General features: G+C 34.7%; 1 protein-coding gene across 27 annotated transcripts in view; it reads left to right on the forward strand.

Annotated features, from left to right (window-relative positions):
* ADGRL3 (adhesion G protein-coupled receptor L3) overlaps positions 1 to 20,762 on the forward strand; it is a 988,077-nt gene that overhangs the window by 453,040 nt on the left and 514,275 nt on the right. For all 27 annotated transcript variants that reach the window (XM_055139571.1, XM_055139575.1, XM_055139572.1 and 24 more), the window contains one exon: positions 12,480 to 12,589. In XM_055139571.1, the coding sequence (XP_054995546.1) occupies positions 12,480 to 12,589 (110 nt within the window). The remainder of the gene's footprint in view (positions 1 to 12,479; positions 12,590 to 20,762) is intronic.

The raw sequence follows: 20,762 nt of genomic DNA on the forward strand, positions 1-20,762 counted from the left end.
TTATTTTATCATTATTTTTGTAATCTTTGTCATTAGCTATACTAATACCTAGAATAAAGTGTGCTCTTTGTACTCTGCATACTATGTTACTCGTCTCTCTTAATTCATAAAGTAACCCTGTGAGGTGATGGCACAGTTATCATTTGTGTCAGATAGATGTGTGAAACTTCAACATTACTGTAGTTAGAATGAGCATGAATAGTTGATAATTGAATTACCTAGAACTCATTTTGAAACAGTTGCCTGTTTTTAAGCAAATATGTTTCACGTGTGCAAGGCTGCCTCCTAATTTCTGACGTGTGATTTAAAAATTATAATGTTGGAGCTGGAGTGATAGTACAGCTTTAAGGGCGTTTGCCTTGCATGTGGGTGACCCAGGTTGGAACCTGGCATCCCATATGCTCCCCCAGGCACTGCCAGAAGACATTCCTGAGTTCAGAGCTATGAGTAACCCCTGAGCATTTCTGGGTGTATGCAATTCCTCAAAAGAAAGCAAAATAAATAAATAAATAAAAATAAAAATGATAATGTTAATAGTTGTACTAAAATATTTACTACTAAATATATGATTGCATTAATAGTAATAAGAGACATACTTACCAATATGTTAAGGTATTGTGACCAGGATATATAAGTAAATAAAACCTTCAAAAATATGCATTAATCCCTTTACAATAGGAATAGTTTCACCTAATGTGTGAGTTGCTTTCATGCAAATGTCTTTTCCGTTTAACATTTTGTCTCAAAATTAAATTCTGTTGTAGAAACAGAGTTCTTTACCTTCTTGCAATGATAGAGTCATTCAAAACATGCATTACATAGTGATGTTAATGTGGTGGATGCTATAATAAGTTATGGTAGAAAATACAATAAAACCTATGCTTGAAACACATTCATGAAACCTATAAATTAAACTGATAATTATTTCACTTCATTGTTGAATTTCAAGTGGGTACTTATTTTAAATTAATGAAATTAGAATAAGTCTAATGGCTTTAGAGATTGTTTTTTTATAAGTTAAGAGGGATAGACCCAGCTATATTTTATTTATTTTTAGTGAATGCATAATATTATGCAACAGTATTGAATTTGTTATTTTATAGTTGCAGACTTTGAGTAAAAGTATATATTCCTTTGAATTGCTGAGTCTAGATATAATTATTCTGATATAAATGAAAAGATCTATTCCCTTGTCAAAGTTGAAATTCACAATTGGTGGTTGGTTGACCTAGCCCCATCTATGTGGTTTTGTTCAGTGACTGTAGATTTTTAAAAATCAGTTTGATTTTGTAATTTGATAATAAAGGAAATATGTTTTCCTATTTCTAAACTCCCCATTTTTAGTGAAATCACATGATTAATGTCTCACCTAAATTTATTTTATCCTCAGCCTAATTACACTTACAATATTGTTGATTCCAAATGAAGTAATATGGGTAATGTAGGGTAGCCCTAAAATATCTTTGGGTGGGGAATTGTTCAACCCATAACATGGCCCTTTTTTGTCTTTTAGCGCTATCTATATCTGTGCACAAATACATCCATTGGCTCATTAACTCATCATATATGAATAACCAATTCTTGTCCTTATTTATTCATTCCAAGTGTCTTTAAACTCATCAGTATACGTGCTATGTCTAATCTATTTTTATCTTCTTAGCACCTTACAGTTGGTCAGCATTTAACACATGCCAATGAAGTGAACAAATCGTTGTTCACTATTTAAAAAAAAAAGCCTTTGATCCCAAAGAGTACAAGGATTTTTATTGTTACATAATACCTCATAATGTGCTGATTATTTTCCCGTTACTACAAAGAAAGAATTTTTTTTAAAAAGCCTTCAATCAGACAAAAGAGAATTTAGTTCCTTTCCCAGGGTACTCATTGTTCCTGCTGCCTTGGGGAATTTAATTTCTTCATGCTTATATATGAAATATAAATGAAATAAATTATAGCTCATAGACTCACTTTCAGATTCCTCTACTTTATTCTTCCCATTATAGAACATCAGAGAATTGATTTAATCAGAAAGTGGAAGGTACTTTTACTGAGTCTGGTCTGACATATCTAGTTTATACCTGTCATTTCTGGATATGGAGGGTCATGAGAATCAAGTGAGGATTATGAGAAAGGCTGAACTAATGAAGCTAGCCAGGAAAGGATAACAGAGATAAGGGGAGCACATATAGGATAGGAAATTAATTGGATGTCTGAAGGAAAGACGGATAAAGATATTCAGGTTGCATTGTTGAAAGAATTTGTGAGCACCTGATAAAATGTCAAATAGGATGCAATAGATGCTGGAATATAAAAATCTCACAAATACATTTTGGGGAATAAATGTAAGCCTCCTGTGTCTTTGTCTATGTATGCATGCTTCCATGAGATCTCTTGTTGTTTTTGTGTCATGTAATGATAAAATATTTACATTCTCCTCATTGTGTCTCATTCAGTGTTATCTTTGATGTAGGAAAGAGTGGCCTACTTGCAGATGCCATCCTCATGATAGACTAAAACTCAGGAGGATAAAGTGGTTTGCTTGCACAGTGTACACTGAATAAATAGTCTTTTGATTCAGATTTTTTTTTCCTGAAAGTGAAGTAACTATGTAACTTAAATTCTACCTTCTCTTACTAAACAATCATAGATTCCATTCCTTTAATTACTAAGAAACAGCATATGTTTACGCACCTTGTTACAATGCTGTTAATGATAGAATGTCATGCCTACAGAGTTCTACCATCACGGCCTCCACCAAAACACCGTGTTCCTCTGCTCCCATCATTGCCTCAGTGTCTCCTGCTGTGGTAGGCTTAGTTCCATAGATCAATTTTCAGGTTATGATGCACATATGTTGTTCCCTTTGGTCCCTGGGCAGAGATGAGTTTGATTCAAAGACCAACAAATAAGTAGATTTCAAAAAGAAAGAAAGAAAAATTATTAAGTACTAAAGAAATACAATGACCTTCCGTTGAGTGATTGTCAACATTGACATTTTTTGCATATATACATCTACACAGTGTCTGAAAGATATAGTTATTGTAAAATTCAATGTGTAGTCTATTCAAATTCATTTTTTAAATTTTATTGAATCACCTTGAGATAGTTACAAGCTTTCATGTCATATTCAGTCTTAATTCATCCTTTTCAAAGACTGTCCAGTATGCTATAATAAAGATACATTTTAGGCATGTATCCCATTCATACAGTAAAATGTTTATACTGTATCATTTAAAGAAAAGCATTGCTTTTCTTTCTTGTTTGGTTGGTTTGATTTTGGTTTGGGGGCCAAATTAGGTGATGCTCAGGGCTTTCTCCTGTACTCCAATATCACTGGCAGGCTTGGGGGAACATATGGGGTGTCAGGTATTGAATCTGGATCAGCTGCATGCAAGGCAAGCACACTCCCTGCTGTCCTATTACTCCAGCCCCCCAACCCCCATTTCTCTCTTATTTTAGCTTTGGAGAGGAGACAAATTGTGCAGCTGAAGTTTTTGATAAGTGCTACATACATAAAGAGAACAGCAAAAATGTGAATAGTAGACACTGTTTTCGGGCTGTAGTTCCATCACCTAAGTCCTTAATCATTCATACTATAAAAGCCTCTTCTACACAGACGAGTCCTTCAGCTGAGAATGAGCCACTCTCCCCAGTGAAATGTTGAACTTTCACAACCACAAGCAATGTGTGAGTGTCACTTGTATGATCATTGAGTGATCATTGTAGGCCTAGACATAGGGGAAAGCAGGTAACTTGGCTCACACTGACCTTTTTTTTTTTAAGACAGATTATAGAATTTTGCATTTGAGAGAATATTCATTTGAATTCCTCAAGTGATAGGAATTCATTCTTTCTGAATGTTATCACCTCTTTGTAACATCTTCAGATGATGCAAAGGCCATCTCAGAACTTTATGACAAAATCCAAGATAATTTCTGACTCTGTAACTACATCTATGATTTCATCTAATTCCTGAATTGTAATATACATCTTTAGGGTTTTTCATTTATACATACATACATATATATGTATATGTATGTGCGTATATACATATATATATATATAGTTTATAGTTCACACTCTGGGCTGGAGTGATAGCACAGTGGGTAGGGTGTTTGCCTTGCACGTGACCAACCCGGGTTCTATTCCTCCGTCCCTCCAAGAGAGCCCGGTAAGCTACTGAGAGTATCTTGCCCGCACGGAGGAGCCTGGCATGCTACCTGTGGCATATTTGATATGCGAAAAACAGTAACAAGTCTCACATGGAGATGTTACTGGTGCCTGCTCGAGCAAACGGATGAGCAACTGGATGACAGTGACAATTACACTTCACACCCTGTGGTAGTTGGTGATTTATTTAAGCTAGGTACTCGGGGATTGCTCCCACGGCAGTGCTCAGGGGATCATGCTCTGTTGGAGATCAAATCTGGGACCCTACCTAGAGTACGTGCATTCTAGCCCTTTGAGCTAACTTCACCATTTAACATTTTTTAATTTGTGCCCCACTTCTTTTGAAATGTAAATAATTCTGATATGAGTAGAAATATCATCATGGTTCTCTTAAATGTATTGCTTTCTGGTGACACCTTAAGTCAATGGCGAGAGAATCTACTTTTGATGTGTGTCTTTGTCTATGGTATTAACTAGAATCAATCCAAAAGACTGAGTGTAACAAACTCTGACGATACAAAGTGAGAGATGAATGGTCAAAGAGGAGAAGAGGAGAAGGGCCCATGAAAAATAGCAGTGTTCACTCATTGATAGCACAGGCCTTCTTTTCGTAGTTTATCATGGTATGCCATGTCTGTTGCATTATACTTTAAAAGTATGATGGCACCTGCAACTTTATGCAATATAAAAACTTTGATTTTACTTTTCAAAATATCTGTGAAGAGTCTGGAATTGGTTCAGTTACATAAGTGAAACCTGTGTTTTGATCACCAACACAATTAAACTGATATAAAAATACATGTCTCTCGGCTGTTAATTTCCTGCCTTGGAAATTGGAAATATGCTTGGAAATATTCTTATGTATTTATATGCATACATATGTGTGTATATATGTATATGTGGTGGTGCATGTGTGCACACAAAAAATACCTATACTTGTCACAATGTGTGTGTAGTCACAAGCGTCTTTATTTTTACACACACATCTAAACATACACACATGGTAATTTGCCTTTCACTCTTTATTAAAAGAAAATATATCAAAAACCAATGGCATTTGTTACAAACTCATTTATGTATTTTCTTTTATATACTTTCATGTTAACCAAATTTAGTTTCCCATGTTAGTAATGTTTCTCTGTCTTCCAGTTGTTTTTCAAGGCTTAGTTTTAGTTACTTTTATTTTTTATCATATGTATATAATCTTATGATTGGGAGATGCCACGTATTGACAAGAAAATAACATAACTCAAAGGAGTCAATAGTACGTTGCTCATCTTAATTCAGTCATGCTGATTGAGAATTTTTGTAGCAGAGGTGAAATAGGATTGTCTTTTGGAACTCTCAGATAGTATAATGAATTGAGTATATCTCTGATTTAAGAAAAAAAAGTAGCAGCAACAGAATCTAAGAATTGGTGAGCTGGTGTACAGACCAGAACTTACCATGCTAGTGAGACACTGTAGAGGGTGATGAGGTTTAGATTGCTGGAAGGAAGCATTCTGGGACAATGGTGAAGGCAAATATACACTGGTGCAGGATGTGGTATTAGAATGTTGTATGCATGAAACCAGATCAGTGACTTTGTTGTAAAATAAAGCACAGTGATAAATATGTTTCAAAAAAATAAGTAGAATAACATAAGGCGTCCTGAAACGTAGATAAATCTATTATCACAGTGACATGGGAAGTTTCGCACTAAAGAAAAATATATGTAGATAAAATATTGCTCCTTTTCATTTAGTGAAAACAATAATACTGAGCTGTACTTTCTCAAGATGAATGCAGCATACTTTTTGATTTGTTTGGTTAACCATACATACAAATAAAGGATGTTAGCTCTGAAATGCTGCCAAAAGTAGATGGTAATAAGCTAATGCATCTGCAATTCAAAGTTATTTTGAAATGAAAAAAAAATCATGGTTTTCTATTGCTATTGCTGTAATATTCAACTACTAGGAGGTTGAATTTTAAAAATCATTAAGACAGAATCGTGTACTGAAATGCTTTTCCAAGCTAGTTTTTATAATTCACTTCATTTTGATGTTTACATAAATTGCAATCACATATCTGACATAGATAATACTTTTAGTTTTTCAGGTTCAAAACTGTAACTTTTGTGGTAATTAATGATTTATCATTTGTCCTATCAAATAGTACCAAGAAACATATGGAGTAGTTGAAGGTTAGACATTTCTATATGATCACCATATTCTTAACATATCTATGTTTTCAGAATGGCATTTGTTTAACTGAAAAATTGTGAAGAATAATATCTTAATGTTCATAAATTGCTAAATTTATCTAATAATGTTTGAATCAGAAAGGAGTATTCTCTTTAAAATTGAAATTCTACAGTTTTGTAAGATAGACTAATAATGTCTGTTAGTTCACTGCAAAATTACTTTAATAATGTTTTGTCAAAATAGTCATTTTGGTCTATAAAAATGAAAGCTTTATAATTATATCCTATTCACTTTTGCATGACTTCATTAAATCATCTTAATATTTATATTTTATATCCTCTAAGCTTTATGGAAGTCAAACTGAAATAATGCATTTCTGGAAAAGGTTTTTAGAGTTACATTTCTGTCACCTAAATATAGATTATGTACCCCAATTATAGCAGTAAGTTTTGATCACTTAAGAATCCATTTTGATTAGAATATAACAGCATGCAAAATATTTTCCTTTAGCTATATTTTACTCAAATATTTATTTGTACTACTATAAACAGAGGCCTATGTATTTTTGTCATAAAATTGTATAGCGAAGGGACCACTGTGACAATAATAGCTGAAAAGGACCACTCTGTGTAAGAACTGAGTGTGGAAAGGAGGTAAAGTGTGAAGAATGATAATCTTTCCTTTGATATATATATATATTATAGTATTGCAAACTATAATATATAATAGGAAAGTGTGTGTGTGTGTGTAAGTATCTGAATTAGAGGCAGACTGTTGGCAAGGGTTGTAGGTGGTGAGAAAATGGTAATATTAGAGAGAGAGAGAGAGAGAGAGAGAGAGAGAGAGAGAGAGAGAGAGAGAGAGAGAGAGAAAGTATTTGCCTAAGAGGCAGGCTGGTAGCACAGAGGGTGGTAAGAGGGGAAAAAAACTGGGGGAATTATTGGTAGAAAAGAGCACTGGTGGTAGAATAACTGAAATCATGAACAACTTTGTAACTGTATATTCACGATGATTCACTGTATGTAATATATCTAATAAAATTATATAATGTGGAGACATTACTGTGCTAATTAGCCAGGCTTCACTGAAATGGTGAGCATATTACTGTACGGAAGAACTTTATATAGGTGACCACCCTAGGAGATAATTTTCAAAATGCCTTTTTTTGCTTGATACTGAGGCAAGTTATTTTTTTTCTTTTAAAATGTAGGAGTACTGTTATTTATTTGGCCATTGATTAAGTTGATTGAATTAAGCATGAACTCCATATTACTTTTTATTTTTTTAATTGAATATCTGTGAGATAGACCATCACAAAGCTGTTCACAATTGGGTTTCAGCCATACAATGATTCAGCACCCATCCCTCCACCAGCGAGCATTTCCCACCAACAGTGCCCCCTGTTTCTCTGCCACCATCCCCCAAAGCCCCACCCTCCACGTCCCCAGCCTCCCTCTATGGTAGGCACTTTATTTCTTGCTCTCTCTCCTTTTCCTTTTGTGCATTATGGTTTGCAGTAGAGGTGCTAAGACGTCATAGTGTTTGTTCAGAGCATTAGGTATTTTTATTGGGACGGTAAGGCTGGAGTAGCTTTTCAATTGGGTGACCACTTTTGGGAGTGAATGTGACTTCCGGAAATATGGGGAAGTAGCCCATTCTGACCCTGAGAAAGTCTGGAGATTTCAGTTACTGTGACAAGTTAAAAAATGATCTCTCAATGATATTGGCATCCTTATCCTGTAACTTTTAAATATTATTTTATGTGATTATATAATTTTGTATGGACTGGAGCGATAGCACAGTGGGTAGGGTGTTTGCCTTGCACACGGCAAAGCGGGTTCAATTCCTCAGTCCTGCCTGCTCGGCAGAGCCTGGCAAACTACCTGTGGCATATTTGATATGCCAAAAACAGTAACAATAAGTCACACAATGGATACATTACTGGTGCCCACTGGAGCAAGTCGATGAACAGCGGAACAACAGTGCGGCAGTGATATAATTTTGTATATTTGATGGTTAAGACATTATTTTTATTATGAGGCAGGAGTTTGGGCTACACTCAAACTCCTCAACGTATGGTCCTGGTTTGATACTCAGGAGTATCTGAGTCTGAGTATCTGAGTCTATGCAATGTCTGACCCCAGGCATTGCATAGAGCACCCATATACAATGGCAGGATTCTGAAGGATCTAAATGTAGTGGAGAATTTGTAGGTTTAACCAGGTGCAATGAAACAGCCTTACCTCCTCTATGCCTTACTTCTTGTATGATTTCTCTGACCCAAAGGGAAGTAAGCTGAAAGGATTATCTTTGATTTTACAGGTGACTGTTAAAGGCAATCACAAATGGCCTTATAATAAAAAATTAAGAGCACCAAAGGTAGAAGCTGGTGATATCAACTAAGAAATGGGCTGATAGGAGACTCTGTAAAGGTGTAGAAGCCAATAAAGGGAGCTAAAGAAAAGCAAAGGAACCCATTTTCTTCAGTCTTGCTATAGAGGCAATGCTGCCAGTCCTTAGTTTTTAGCCATAACCGGTTCATTTTGCATCTCAGAGAGTAGATATGGATTATTTCATTGTTTCATTTACATATTCTGTGCTTCTTTATGGTAGCCTATTTAAACTACAAAAAGAAAACCGAGAAAACTGTACCCTTATTTATACACTACCTGTTAATCACTGATTGCTTTTACTTCTTATGTCTTATTAAATTTCTCTGGTGTTCAGGTATCTTTATGAAATTACATATAAAAGAAAGCACAATCAAAGTTTTGAGGCTAGAGAATCACATAATTTGATTCTATTGCATTGTCAGACTGTACTTTGGGAGATTCTCTGAGCTGGGCTTTAGAAGCAATTTTCTTAAAATAAGATTTGCCAACTTAGGAGTCATATCATTTTTGTTTTTATTCTTAAATCACCTAAAATTGTAAGCAGCATTGGCAAACTTGTTTGTGACTTCTGGGTGTATCATTGCAATAGAAGAACGAAAGGGTTTAAAAAAAAAAAAACTATTGATCGATTTTTCTGTGACTACAGACTACCTAGTTCTCTTATCATTTGAAATGTAGATGATTTCTTTTTGACATATGTAATGACATTTTATGTTGAGATATAGTTTCCTTATCTTTCTCGGCTTCTGTATCTAAAATAAATGCTCTGTCAGCAGATATCTGTGGCAGGAAATTGAAAATATGACAAGTACTCTTGTAAGAGAAAAGGAGAGTTGTTCTATTGATTTGCATTTAGCAAAAACTATGATACTTGTACATAGATTTGAGTTTATTCTGATTTTAAAAAACTCATTGTACTGCCTCATTATGCTGAAAACCAAATTCATTTTAGATATTGAGCATTCACATGTTGTGAGAGTGGTGCTTTGGGGGTCATTAAAATCTTTAAAACATTTTCTTCTTGTAGAATAAAACATTATTTTATATGATTAAGTATATGTTTGGTACTATGAACTACTTGGATATGAGAGGAGACCATGCATTTATTCATCGCATCGTTTTGTACAGATGCCGTTTGAGAGAAGCTAATGTAAATTCATATGACTAATGTTGCTAATAGAAAAAAAACAAAACAGCTATTTTAAATGTTTGCAGTCATTTCCTATAGTTTAATATTTTTAGTGATTTTACATATTGACAGAGCGGAAGCGTCATTTGGGAAGCTTCTTAAGAGAAAAACCAGTCTACAAATAACTTGTTTGCACTAAACCATGTTAAATGTAGTAGTTTACTTGGTGAGGCTGCCAGTTCAACCCCCACAGCTCTCCTGCTTCCTGAGCACCATTGCAGTGGCGCTGCCATTTGGGATTCTGATGTCACAATGTATCATCTCTGAAGCACTGCAACCAGTGTGTGCAAACTCTACAGCTAAAAGTGTGTGAACCCCACTCGAAACAACAGCAGTAGCAGGATAGAGGTGGGAGTAGGGCCTTGCATGCAGCCGACCCAGGCTCAGTTCCTCCATCCCTCTCGGAGAGCCTGGCAAGCTACTGAGAGAATCCCGCCCGCACGGCAGAGCCTGCGGCATATGCCCATGGCTTATTTGATATGCCAAAAACAGTAACAACAAGTCTCACATTGGAGATGTTATAGGTGCCCTCTCAAGCAAATGAATAAACACTGGGACAACAGTGCTACAGTGCTATCCATGAAGAACTCTAGCTTGCTCTGCAAGGCAATGGTCTCCTTGAATATGAATCTCCTTTGCTTGTCTCTCTGCATCTCTGTTTACCTATTTCCTCTCTGGATAACCTGTGTTCTCTCTTAACCAAATACTTCTCTCTTTCTCTCCCCTCACATCTTTCTAAATCCAAATTTCAATAAAAGCTATCTTGTCACCTCCCCACAATAAAAACGAAAATCCTGAGGATTGCATCCTCAACACATGAATATACAGTATTTTGTTTAAATTATTATAGTTACCTTATTATATATTTGGAGTTATGTAACCAACTAGTACCATCATTTTATGTCTATTACATAAGCATCTTAAAAATGGTTACATTTATTTTTTCGTTCATTATATGCTTCATCTACAAACAGGTTATAAACAAATGTCTACAACAGGTTGTAAGCTAAGATATCACAGATATTTTACTTAAATGTTCTGTGAACACAGAGTAAAAACAAATGTAATGAATTGAGCAGAGAAATTAGAGGCTGGTCATTTTACACAAAATAAAAACTAGCTAAGTAGTGGATATATGCGCAAATACCATTCTTTTAGTATATGTTGCACTGTGTTGTGGTAAATAGAGAAACTGTTTTGACCTAAGATGACTTTTTCATTATCACTCTTAAAAAATTTTGTCATTGCACTTCAGTGAGCTGTATTGGGATTGAATAAGTTAGCAGTGATTGATTCTATATCATATTGCTAATATTGTAATTATGTGTAACTTCCTTGGCAGTCATTTGAAGACATATTTATAAATCAAACAACACTGCTTTAATTTGTGTGCTAATTACCAATAGTTTTTTTTAAAAAAACATATCAGATAGCATCTGTTACTTAGACTTGATTGATGATGGCAACAGATCTTCAGTTGTAAGCTTATATGTAAACTGAATGGAATGTCATGCATTTTGGGTTTTTTCTCAAAAATTATGGATATGAATAGAAAACTGTTTATGTTATTATTCCTTTACCTCATGTTTAGGGATTCATCACTCCTATTCTGTCCCAAAGAGAAGTGAAAACTATAGTAGTTTTTTAAAAAGAAACATGCTTCCTAAGCTTTTTTTTTAATTTGTGATTATCACTTCACTTGTATCACTTGTCATCTTGTTGCTCATCGATTTGCTCAGGCAGGTGCCAGTAACTTCTCCAATCATCCCTGTCACGTGCTAGTGAAGTTTAAGATTTAAATATTCTTAAATATTCGGCTACAGATTTTTATTTTTATATTGGCTTGAAGCCTCTAACACCCTGTTTTCAATGCTTATAAAGTAAATATTCTAATCAGTGAATTTATTTAACAGCTGTTTAATAAAATCCTGTACTTGCATTTGCTTCATTTATTTGTGTCATGGTAGAGATGATCTTACCAAGTAACAATCTTTTTTGTCTTCATACTAATAATGTTCTACGCATCAGTTAGTGTTGCTTAAGCAGTGTATGAATTCTAACTCAAAATCACACTGTGTATACAAACTGTATAGAGAGTGTATAGAGAGAGACTATGGGGGGAATTATCTGCCACAGAGGCAGGGGGAGGGGCTGGATGGGGAGGGGATACTGGGGATGTTGGTGGTAGAAAATGTGCACCGGCAGAGGGATGGGTATTCTATCATTATATGACTGAAACTCAAACATGAAAACTTCATAACTGTATCTCACGGTGACTCAATTAAAAAAAAAACTAGTAGATAAATTATTTAATTAATTCATTATGAGTAATTTAAATCATTGATACTGAGATCTACTTTTAAAAATGTTTACTATAGAAAAAAAAACAGACTAGATATTTTTGAATGATTGTAAATCCCTAATCAGCCAAAACATGATTTAAATCTGTGGTAACAAGAGCAAAAATAAAATTAGTATTGACGTCAGTGATTTAACCTTGTCAATACTTATTAATTTTCCTTTCCTTCTCTTTTGACACAGGTGCAATAACAGAACGCAGTGTGCGGTGGTGGCAGGCCCTGATGTTTTTCCAGACCCGTGCCCTGGGACCTATAAATACCTTGAAGTGCAGTATGAATGTGTCCCTTACAGTATGTATATTTCTATACTTTAGTTGAAATGTTAATCTTTGCTTTGCTTCCATGAACACAAAATATTTCTGAAAACAGAAAAATAATGATATCAATTCATATGGAAACTGGTGAATTTGAAATGTATAGGGTCATAAAAGAATTATATATCACGAGACTGATCTAACAAGATTTCTATTTTCTGTACATCTCTGAACAGCACTACCTATTCAAAAGCTGTTCATAATACAAAAGTATACACTTAGCAGAAAGGAATAATTACCAAAACTGCATTGCTCCAAGTCCAAGAAAGTACATGAAGGTGAATAACTGGCTTGTGGCAACAATAGCGGCATAGAAATCGAGACATTTGGACTTTGATAAAACCGTTCTATCTAAATTCCTGTGCTATCAACACTTTGAGAATAAGAAACATATTTATCCAGAGAGAATAAAATTCATATAAAATGCAAAGTTTATATAAACATGACAATTCTCAGACTGACTGCATATTTTATGATCTCACATCTCAATGAGTCCTTGCAGCCTTTCTGTTCTGATATGTAGAACAATAACCACAAAAGGCTAAATCATCAAAATTGAAATAGTTGAATCACCACCTCAAATAAAAATGTTTTTGATCTGACTAATTATTCACTAAGCACTGCTTAGTGAAAATCACTCTGAAGTTTCTATATTCAGCTGTTTCTGAAGTAGAAAACACCAGATTCATAAAGAAATCCCAGGTTCTAGCTTCCTCTGACATCCAGAATAAAGAAAATATCTGGCGACAAGCTAGTTCACTGTGCTAAGAGAATTAGCTTTGTCACCATCCTGCTTCTTTAAGAAACAGCAGTATTTGGGCTGAATATATGTATTCTCTAATAAAATTGCTGACTTTCCATCAGGAAATAAAATTTAAAAGCAATAATGAAATCTAATCAAGAGAAAATTTTGGTTGTATTTTTTATAGTTATTGGTAACAGGAAGTTGATCTAGTGAGGCCGTATGGTTTATTATTATGTGTTATTAAAAAACATCAAGGGCCAGAGTGATAGCATTTTCTTAAGGCAAGTATCTTCAATGCTTGCCTTAAGAAAGCATAAACAATTAGGTTTTGTTGAAATATGAACTGAGGTTATTTGTATTACAATATTATTTCCAGGGAAACTGATGAAAATTTTAAACTTCTACTGTCTATTTATTACCATTTACATAAATTTTAGTTATGTAAATAAACCACTTATTTTTTTCAAAACCGAAAGTTGAATCAAAATATTCTTTTCATATTTTCTAAAAATTAAATGATTTCACAGCTGTCTTTCCAGTTGTATGTGTTTCTCTGCACATAGCTACTTTAAGTTCTTTTGCCAAACTCATTTGGAAATACCATCTACTTAAATTCCTTCATTATAAATAAGAACGTCTACATTTTTTTATAGAAGGTTACAGTTTACCACAGATTTCCTTTCTATTATATTCAGAGATAGCAATTTGATTCCAGAGTATCCCATATTTAAAGGTTTCCTCTTAATCCTGAAAAGTTTCTGATTGCTTTAGAAGTTTGTATTATTCTATTAAAATGGATCTTTGATTATTTCATTAGGTAAGAATTTAAACGCAGGTGTAACCACTTGCCTATATACTGGTTTGATTTACATAGGATTCCAGTTTTATGCTTCCTTATATTATCTGTAGAATATTTCAGTTAAAAGAGTAGCACATAATTTGGGAACTCATTTAGTAAATGTAACATGATTTTAAAATAAATTAATCCCACAGTAAAAGCCATCAAATAAACTGCAGTTACTTGTTTTAAAGGTGGGTTGATTTATTTAATGGAAATAAATTTTGATCAGAAAGTTTGAACTTAGACTGCAGTCTGATATTTTACCAAATAATTTGGGTTCTTTAGATCAGGAATGCTATTAAAAATTTCTGAATCTCAGACTGAGGATATACATATGTGTGTGTGTGTGTGTGTGTATATATATATATATATATATATATATACATACATACTCAATATACTGGCCTCATATGTGTGAAGTCCTGGGCTTAATCCAGCACCAGCCCAGAAAAATGAAAATTCTGGATCTCACTTTAGATGATTTTAACAGTAACATCCCCCCACCTTCTCTGTCATAAGATGTTCATGTTTTTCCAATGCAGAATATACACATTTAAAATCATTTTTTAATATAATGCACCATTTGCTACATGGGGTTAAATGTTTATATGCATTATAGCCTTTTACCAGGTTTGTGTTCCTTTATTAAGGCAGACTAAATGACTGCAAATTTTTGTTTTCCAGGATAACTATTGAAACTTCATGACATAATATTTTTGTTAGTTTTAATTTTCTTATGTATGGGGGTCACAGCCTTCTGCTGTGCTCAGGTTAACATATGGGATGCCAAAGTATCAAACCTAGGTCAGCTATGTGCAGGAGAAGTGTCCTACCCACTGTACTATCTCTAGCCCCAGCATAAACTGCTGTGTCATAAAAATACAATCTAGCGTTTTGAATAAGATTTCATCGAAATAATAAATTCTAAAATGTGGTCAAATTACCTCTATTGTAAAATAAAACAGTATACTTATTGCGAGCTGCAAGTTTCTTATTGTAGGGTCAGAAAGGTAGTGCAGAGTTAATGTCCCACCAACCTCATGTGGTTCTGTGTGTTCCTGAGAATAGAGCCAAGAGTAGCTTTTGAGCACCCCTGGGTTTGGCCTGAGACCCCCACTCAGAACCACCAAAATTCTTCTTTGTATTAGAAGACAGACTTCAATATTATATTAAGTATTAACATTTGAAATATTCCTAACTGAACAACTAATAGTTAACCAAATAATTAATGAAGATTATATTTGCTATAAAATACAGGAATATACATTTCAATTTATGACAAGAGTCGTTCATATTATATTTAGTACTTAAGAATGTTTTCTTAATGTGTGTATATGAAAAGTAACAGTATTCTCTGACTTTTTGCATTCTCTGAATCCCCATGCTAATACTGATTTTAAGATAATGTCTTATGAAATATAGAGAAAAATTAGAAAATACAAAAATCACTGTATCGCTGTCATCCCATTTCTCATCGATTTGCTCGAGCAGGCACATGTAACTGTCTCCATTCATCCCTGTTGCATTCAGGGTCAGGGGAATGAGGCCCATTTTTGTTACTGTTTTTGGCGTATTGAATATACCCCAGGTAGCTTGCCAGGCTCTGTCGTGTGAGACTCTGCATCTCTCTCTTCCAGGAGCTTTTTTTTTTTATAGTCTCAGCATCTTGGCTGTGGATGAGATTACATGGCACCCGGGGCAGTTTGTGTGTGTGGCCCCCAAGCTACTGGAATACTGGGAATCCGGGTGGAGGAGGCCCAGTCCCAATCCGAGCAGGCTTGGAGATCTCAGCCCCGGGTCCTGCATACCTGGGTTCCTCTGTTGGTTCCTTCATGTGTGAGGCTCTTCCCAGTGTGTGGAGAGGAGCCTTGAGCATGGTTGTGGCTGGGTTCTAGAGATTTTTGGCTGCCAGGGCTCTGTTTGGGGTGGGAAGGGGGACTCGACCAGCCTCCCTCTGAGGGGGCCCCCGTGAAGACAGCCTGGATCGGGGGCAGGAGTTCCTTTATGAAGCCACTTTAGTTCAATGGTTTGTGTTAGACAGAATACAATGAGATAACTAACCACCTACTTAGAGTATTTCTGAGCAAAGAATCTTTAGTTTATATCCTGCTGACAATTTGTCTTTCTTCCAAAGAATACAATTTCACACATGTTACACTCAAACAACACTTCTCTCCCTGTATAATTCAGCATTTCCCTTCAGTTTTGTCTTCCTTTGAAAAATGTAAAGCAAATATTAGTTATCTAGAAATCTTCTTAGAAAATTAGATAAAATTAGTTATCTAGAAGTGTGGTGTGGGGAAGCTGATAATTTAGAAAGCTATTTGAAATTAGTGTTTGATTTAGCAATTCTTGTTGTAACATATTTTTTCACCATTCACATTAGCCATTTGTGGATAATTGTTTTTATGGAATGAGGTAAGATAGGAATCATTGGAAAATAAAATTTGAAAATTATTAGTGCTTGTTTTGTCTATTATCTTAAGCAAAACTATACTTTCAACATTAAATGAAAGTATTGTGTTAAACTTAAGTTAAATATGTTTTGCAGCTAATAATCACATGAGTGGTTATTTAAGTATACACATACTTTGGATCCTATTATAAAATTATTACATAATTTTAAGTGAACTGTCTGAAATTAATTCTTTTGATTTACTCTTGCTTGTTTATTTGATTTATGTCTTGCTTTTTTTTTTCTGTGTGGTGGCTCATATTCTCCTGTTCACAGGGCTTACTCCTTGTTCTGCACTCAGTGATCAATAATGGAGGTAGTCAGGTCACCATATGGTGTGGTGAGGATTGAACCCGGGTCAGTTGCATGCAAGGCAAGCACCTTACCCACTGTACTATCTCTCTCACCCAAATAATTTTTCTCAACATCCAGAAATGTCAGTATATAATTTAGTTTTTAATGCCTCAGTACCTTTTCTCGTATCTGACATTGGAAAATATTCACTAAATATCTATTAAATTTCCTGATTGTGGGGAAATTCAATCAAAATTTATTTTCCAAAAGTGATATGTATTGTTCAAAGGATGAACATAAGATACTTTCATCTATAAGCCATACTTTATTAATTGAACGATATATCCATATTCATTTTAACTCTATGACTTCATGTAATATAGCCAATATTGTCCCTTACTTTTCACTCCCTCTGTAGCAATAGTAGCAATTTTCTAAATTCTTTTGGTATAGTATTTAGAAATGAATAAGAAAATTCTTTTTGTTATTGTTAAATAAAGAATTTAACATTTCACTCTTTTTATTATAGTTTATCTTGAATAATTTCTCTATCCTTTACAGTATCTTAGATCTAGGAGATTATCCATAAAGCTGTTATAAATGATTACTAAAAATAAATTTCAGTTTTGCTTATATGACTAAAATACAGCTATGTGTATTGCCACCAATAAATTAGGAAGTCAAGATGGGTTGTTCTTTCTTGAAGGTACAAATCCCCAAATTCTCTTATACCTTTGTCTAACGACTTCATGCATTTATAATTTTTTTCTCAATTGGTTTTTGTAATTTGGTCTTAAGCTCTCTCAATTTGCTATCATTCAATATTTATCGCATGCCAGGCACCATTCTAAAACTGAATAGAAATGCAGGATTAACAATGTTGCCTCAAGGTCAGAGGAGCCTCTGCCTCCAAAGTGACAATTAAATTTATTCAGTAAAGCACTTGCACATTTAATATTAGCAATAAGCATAGAAAACAGTAAATCCATCTCATATTGGTTATTTTTTTAAATGGGAAGTGGGGTATCTGCAGGGAAGTTTTCCCAGAAATTATACTTGAGCTGAGACAGTGTATGTTTTAGGGAGAAACACCGTCATTTTTAGCAGAAAGTATAGACTAATAACTGGATCTGTATGGTGAATGTAAAATCAAAGAAAACATAGCATCATAATTACAAAACACAAAGCTCAGGAATGACTAGAAAGGTTTCATATGTGAGCAAGGTAAAATTTATATTTTTTCCAAAAATACTATGATTCCTCTACAGCTTATTTGCCATCATGATTAGGCTGAAAAAAAATAATCACCTATTTCTCAATGTGACTAGCTGAAATAAAGAGCACTTGTTTGCAAATCTTCAAAAACTGACTTTGACAAAATTTAAATAGAGAAGTATGGCTTTTCTTAGGAAACCACACAGTAGTCATTTTTGAATCAAATGCTGGAAAAGGTACAGCACCAGACATCTGAAAAAGTAAGTTTCAGTGATTTAGAAAGTAAGAAGTAGTGGACAGTGCCGCGAAGTCTCCGTTCTATGAATCAGTTCCAAAATTGTTCCATCCAATTTAATTTCTATGATGATCTCGGCTGGGCCATCAAGACTCCATGAAACCCAGTATTAAGGTGTTGTTTTCAAGGAATGAGAATGGGGTTGGCAAAAAGCCTATATGTGATTAGGAAGGGTAATACTCCTCAGTAGCTTTTAGAGCAACAACTGCAGGTATTGGACATCGGCCCAATTCAGTCTGCAGAGGGATTCCTTTAGCTTCCCAAACACTTAAGTCAGATTTAATGTAAAGTCTGGAGCAATGCTGAGCTTGAATTCCCCTGGGCAGCACTAGACTTGCGCTAAGTAGGTGCTGACCCTTATATTTTCAATTTGCTATATTTTTCAGCACTTAGTGTTCTGTACCTGTTTCACATAATGATTTAAAATGTCTCTTGGCTTCTTGTAGTTACTTAACTTTGCAATTCTTTTTCTGGAATTTAAATCTAATCAATGCCAGTGAATGTGAAAAAACTCTGAATCATTAATATTTTTAATTGGTTTTCCGTTCTTGAACCAATAGTAATGCTTTCGATGGAAGGCTTTCCACTGTAACTATAGATGAGTTGGTGTCAGTTGCTGGGGAACAAGAGCCTTTGTCCCTATGGAGTTGACAGCGAGTGTGTAAGGCACATAATGAAGTCATGAGCCACTGTATTTCACCATCAGTGATAAAATTTAGGGAGAAAGTCACCATCGTAGTATGATAGAGACTAATAGAAAAGTCAGCTTATATAAGTTGTGATGAAAGACTTATCTGAAAAGAGCATATTTGAGACTTGATGAATGAGGATGAGATAGTCATGCAAAGAGCCTGGGAAAGAACTTTCAAAAACACAGAGAATATGGGCAGCATATTCTCTTGTGAGGAGTCTGCCTATTTTACTATATCATCAGAAAGCCACTGTGCTTGCTGTTAAGATGGGATGCACACTATTTTTTTTTAACACAGATGCTTAAGAATTGTATAAAACTTGACTATAAAAGGAAGTCTTTTGAACAAATCTTATAGGGTTAACTCAACAAAGCAACATTTCCCTAGAAAAATTCTTCATCTACAAAGCCTTTGAATATGTTGTCTTAAATGGCAAAATAAATTTTGCCTATGTGATTAAGCTAAGAACCTTGAGACAAGGGTGTTATCCTGTATGAGAACAGCTGTAACCACTCCTTCTAAGGAAGAGACAAAGAGGGAAAGTTGGAAAGGAGATACTGTGATAAAATAGAGAGAATGCTGGTAACCTCCAAAAAGCTAGAAAAAGCCAGGCCATTGCTTTTTCTCTCAGATGCTCCATAATGGATACGACCCTGGTGACCTCTTTTGACTTTAGGGCATATTTAGAATTTTGAATTAGTTGTGTTATTTGAACTCATTCATTTTTATAATAAATGGTTGAGCTCTTAGCTTGTTTGTATTTTGACCATAACTGGCTCTGCTCAGTTCTTATTGCTGAACATGTACTCAAGGATCACCTCAGTGGAACTAGTGGAGTGATTTATGATGCTATGGAATTAATCTCGGGTCAACTGCTTGCAAGACAAGCAGCTTACCCTATCTATCTCCCTGGGCCCATGCAATATTTTAATAACAGTAATAAAATACTAAATAAATATAATATTTTTTCTGGGCTTGAGCACAGTAGGTAGGGCATTTGCCTTGCACACAGCCAACCGGGGTTCGATTCCTCCGCCCCTCTCGGAAAGCCCGGCAAGCTATCAAGAGTATCTTGCCTGCACGGCAGAACCTGGCAAGCTACCTGTGGCTTATTCTATATGCCAAAAACAGTAACAGCAAGTCTTAAAATGGAAATGTTACTGGTGCACGCTCGAGCAATTCGATGAGCAATGGGATGACAGTGATACAGTGATACAGTGATATTTTTTCTAAAGTGACGTAAGTGGTGAACCATTAGGGCTATGGTCTAAAAATAGATGTTTAAGTTATCTAATGAAAAATTATCATTTATTTTATTTTGGCAAATAAACATAGAGATATCTGTCATGGGTAAGAAATGAATTTTACACCATGTCATTTAAGAGATTTTTCAGTTAAATGATCTTTATGCATATATCAAGTCCAAGACTATCAACAATTTATATTACTGTTTATTATTATCAGTTTTACGATGTTACACTTACTGTTTCTGTGAGGCATCAAAATAATCAAGCGAGCAATAACGAGTTGATTTTGAATACATGAGCATGAACAAATGAAACCTCAAGTGTGCTTGCTTTGTATTGATTAACTTAATTTAGGTTTACCAACAG

This window comes from Sorex araneus, chromosome 5, assembly GCF_027595985.1.
Source record: "Sorex araneus isolate mSorAra2 chromosome 5, mSorAra2.pri, whole genome shotgun sequence".
Classification (NCBI taxonomy): domain Eukaryota; kingdom Metazoa; phylum Chordata; class Mammalia; order Eulipotyphla; family Soricidae; genus Sorex; species Sorex araneus.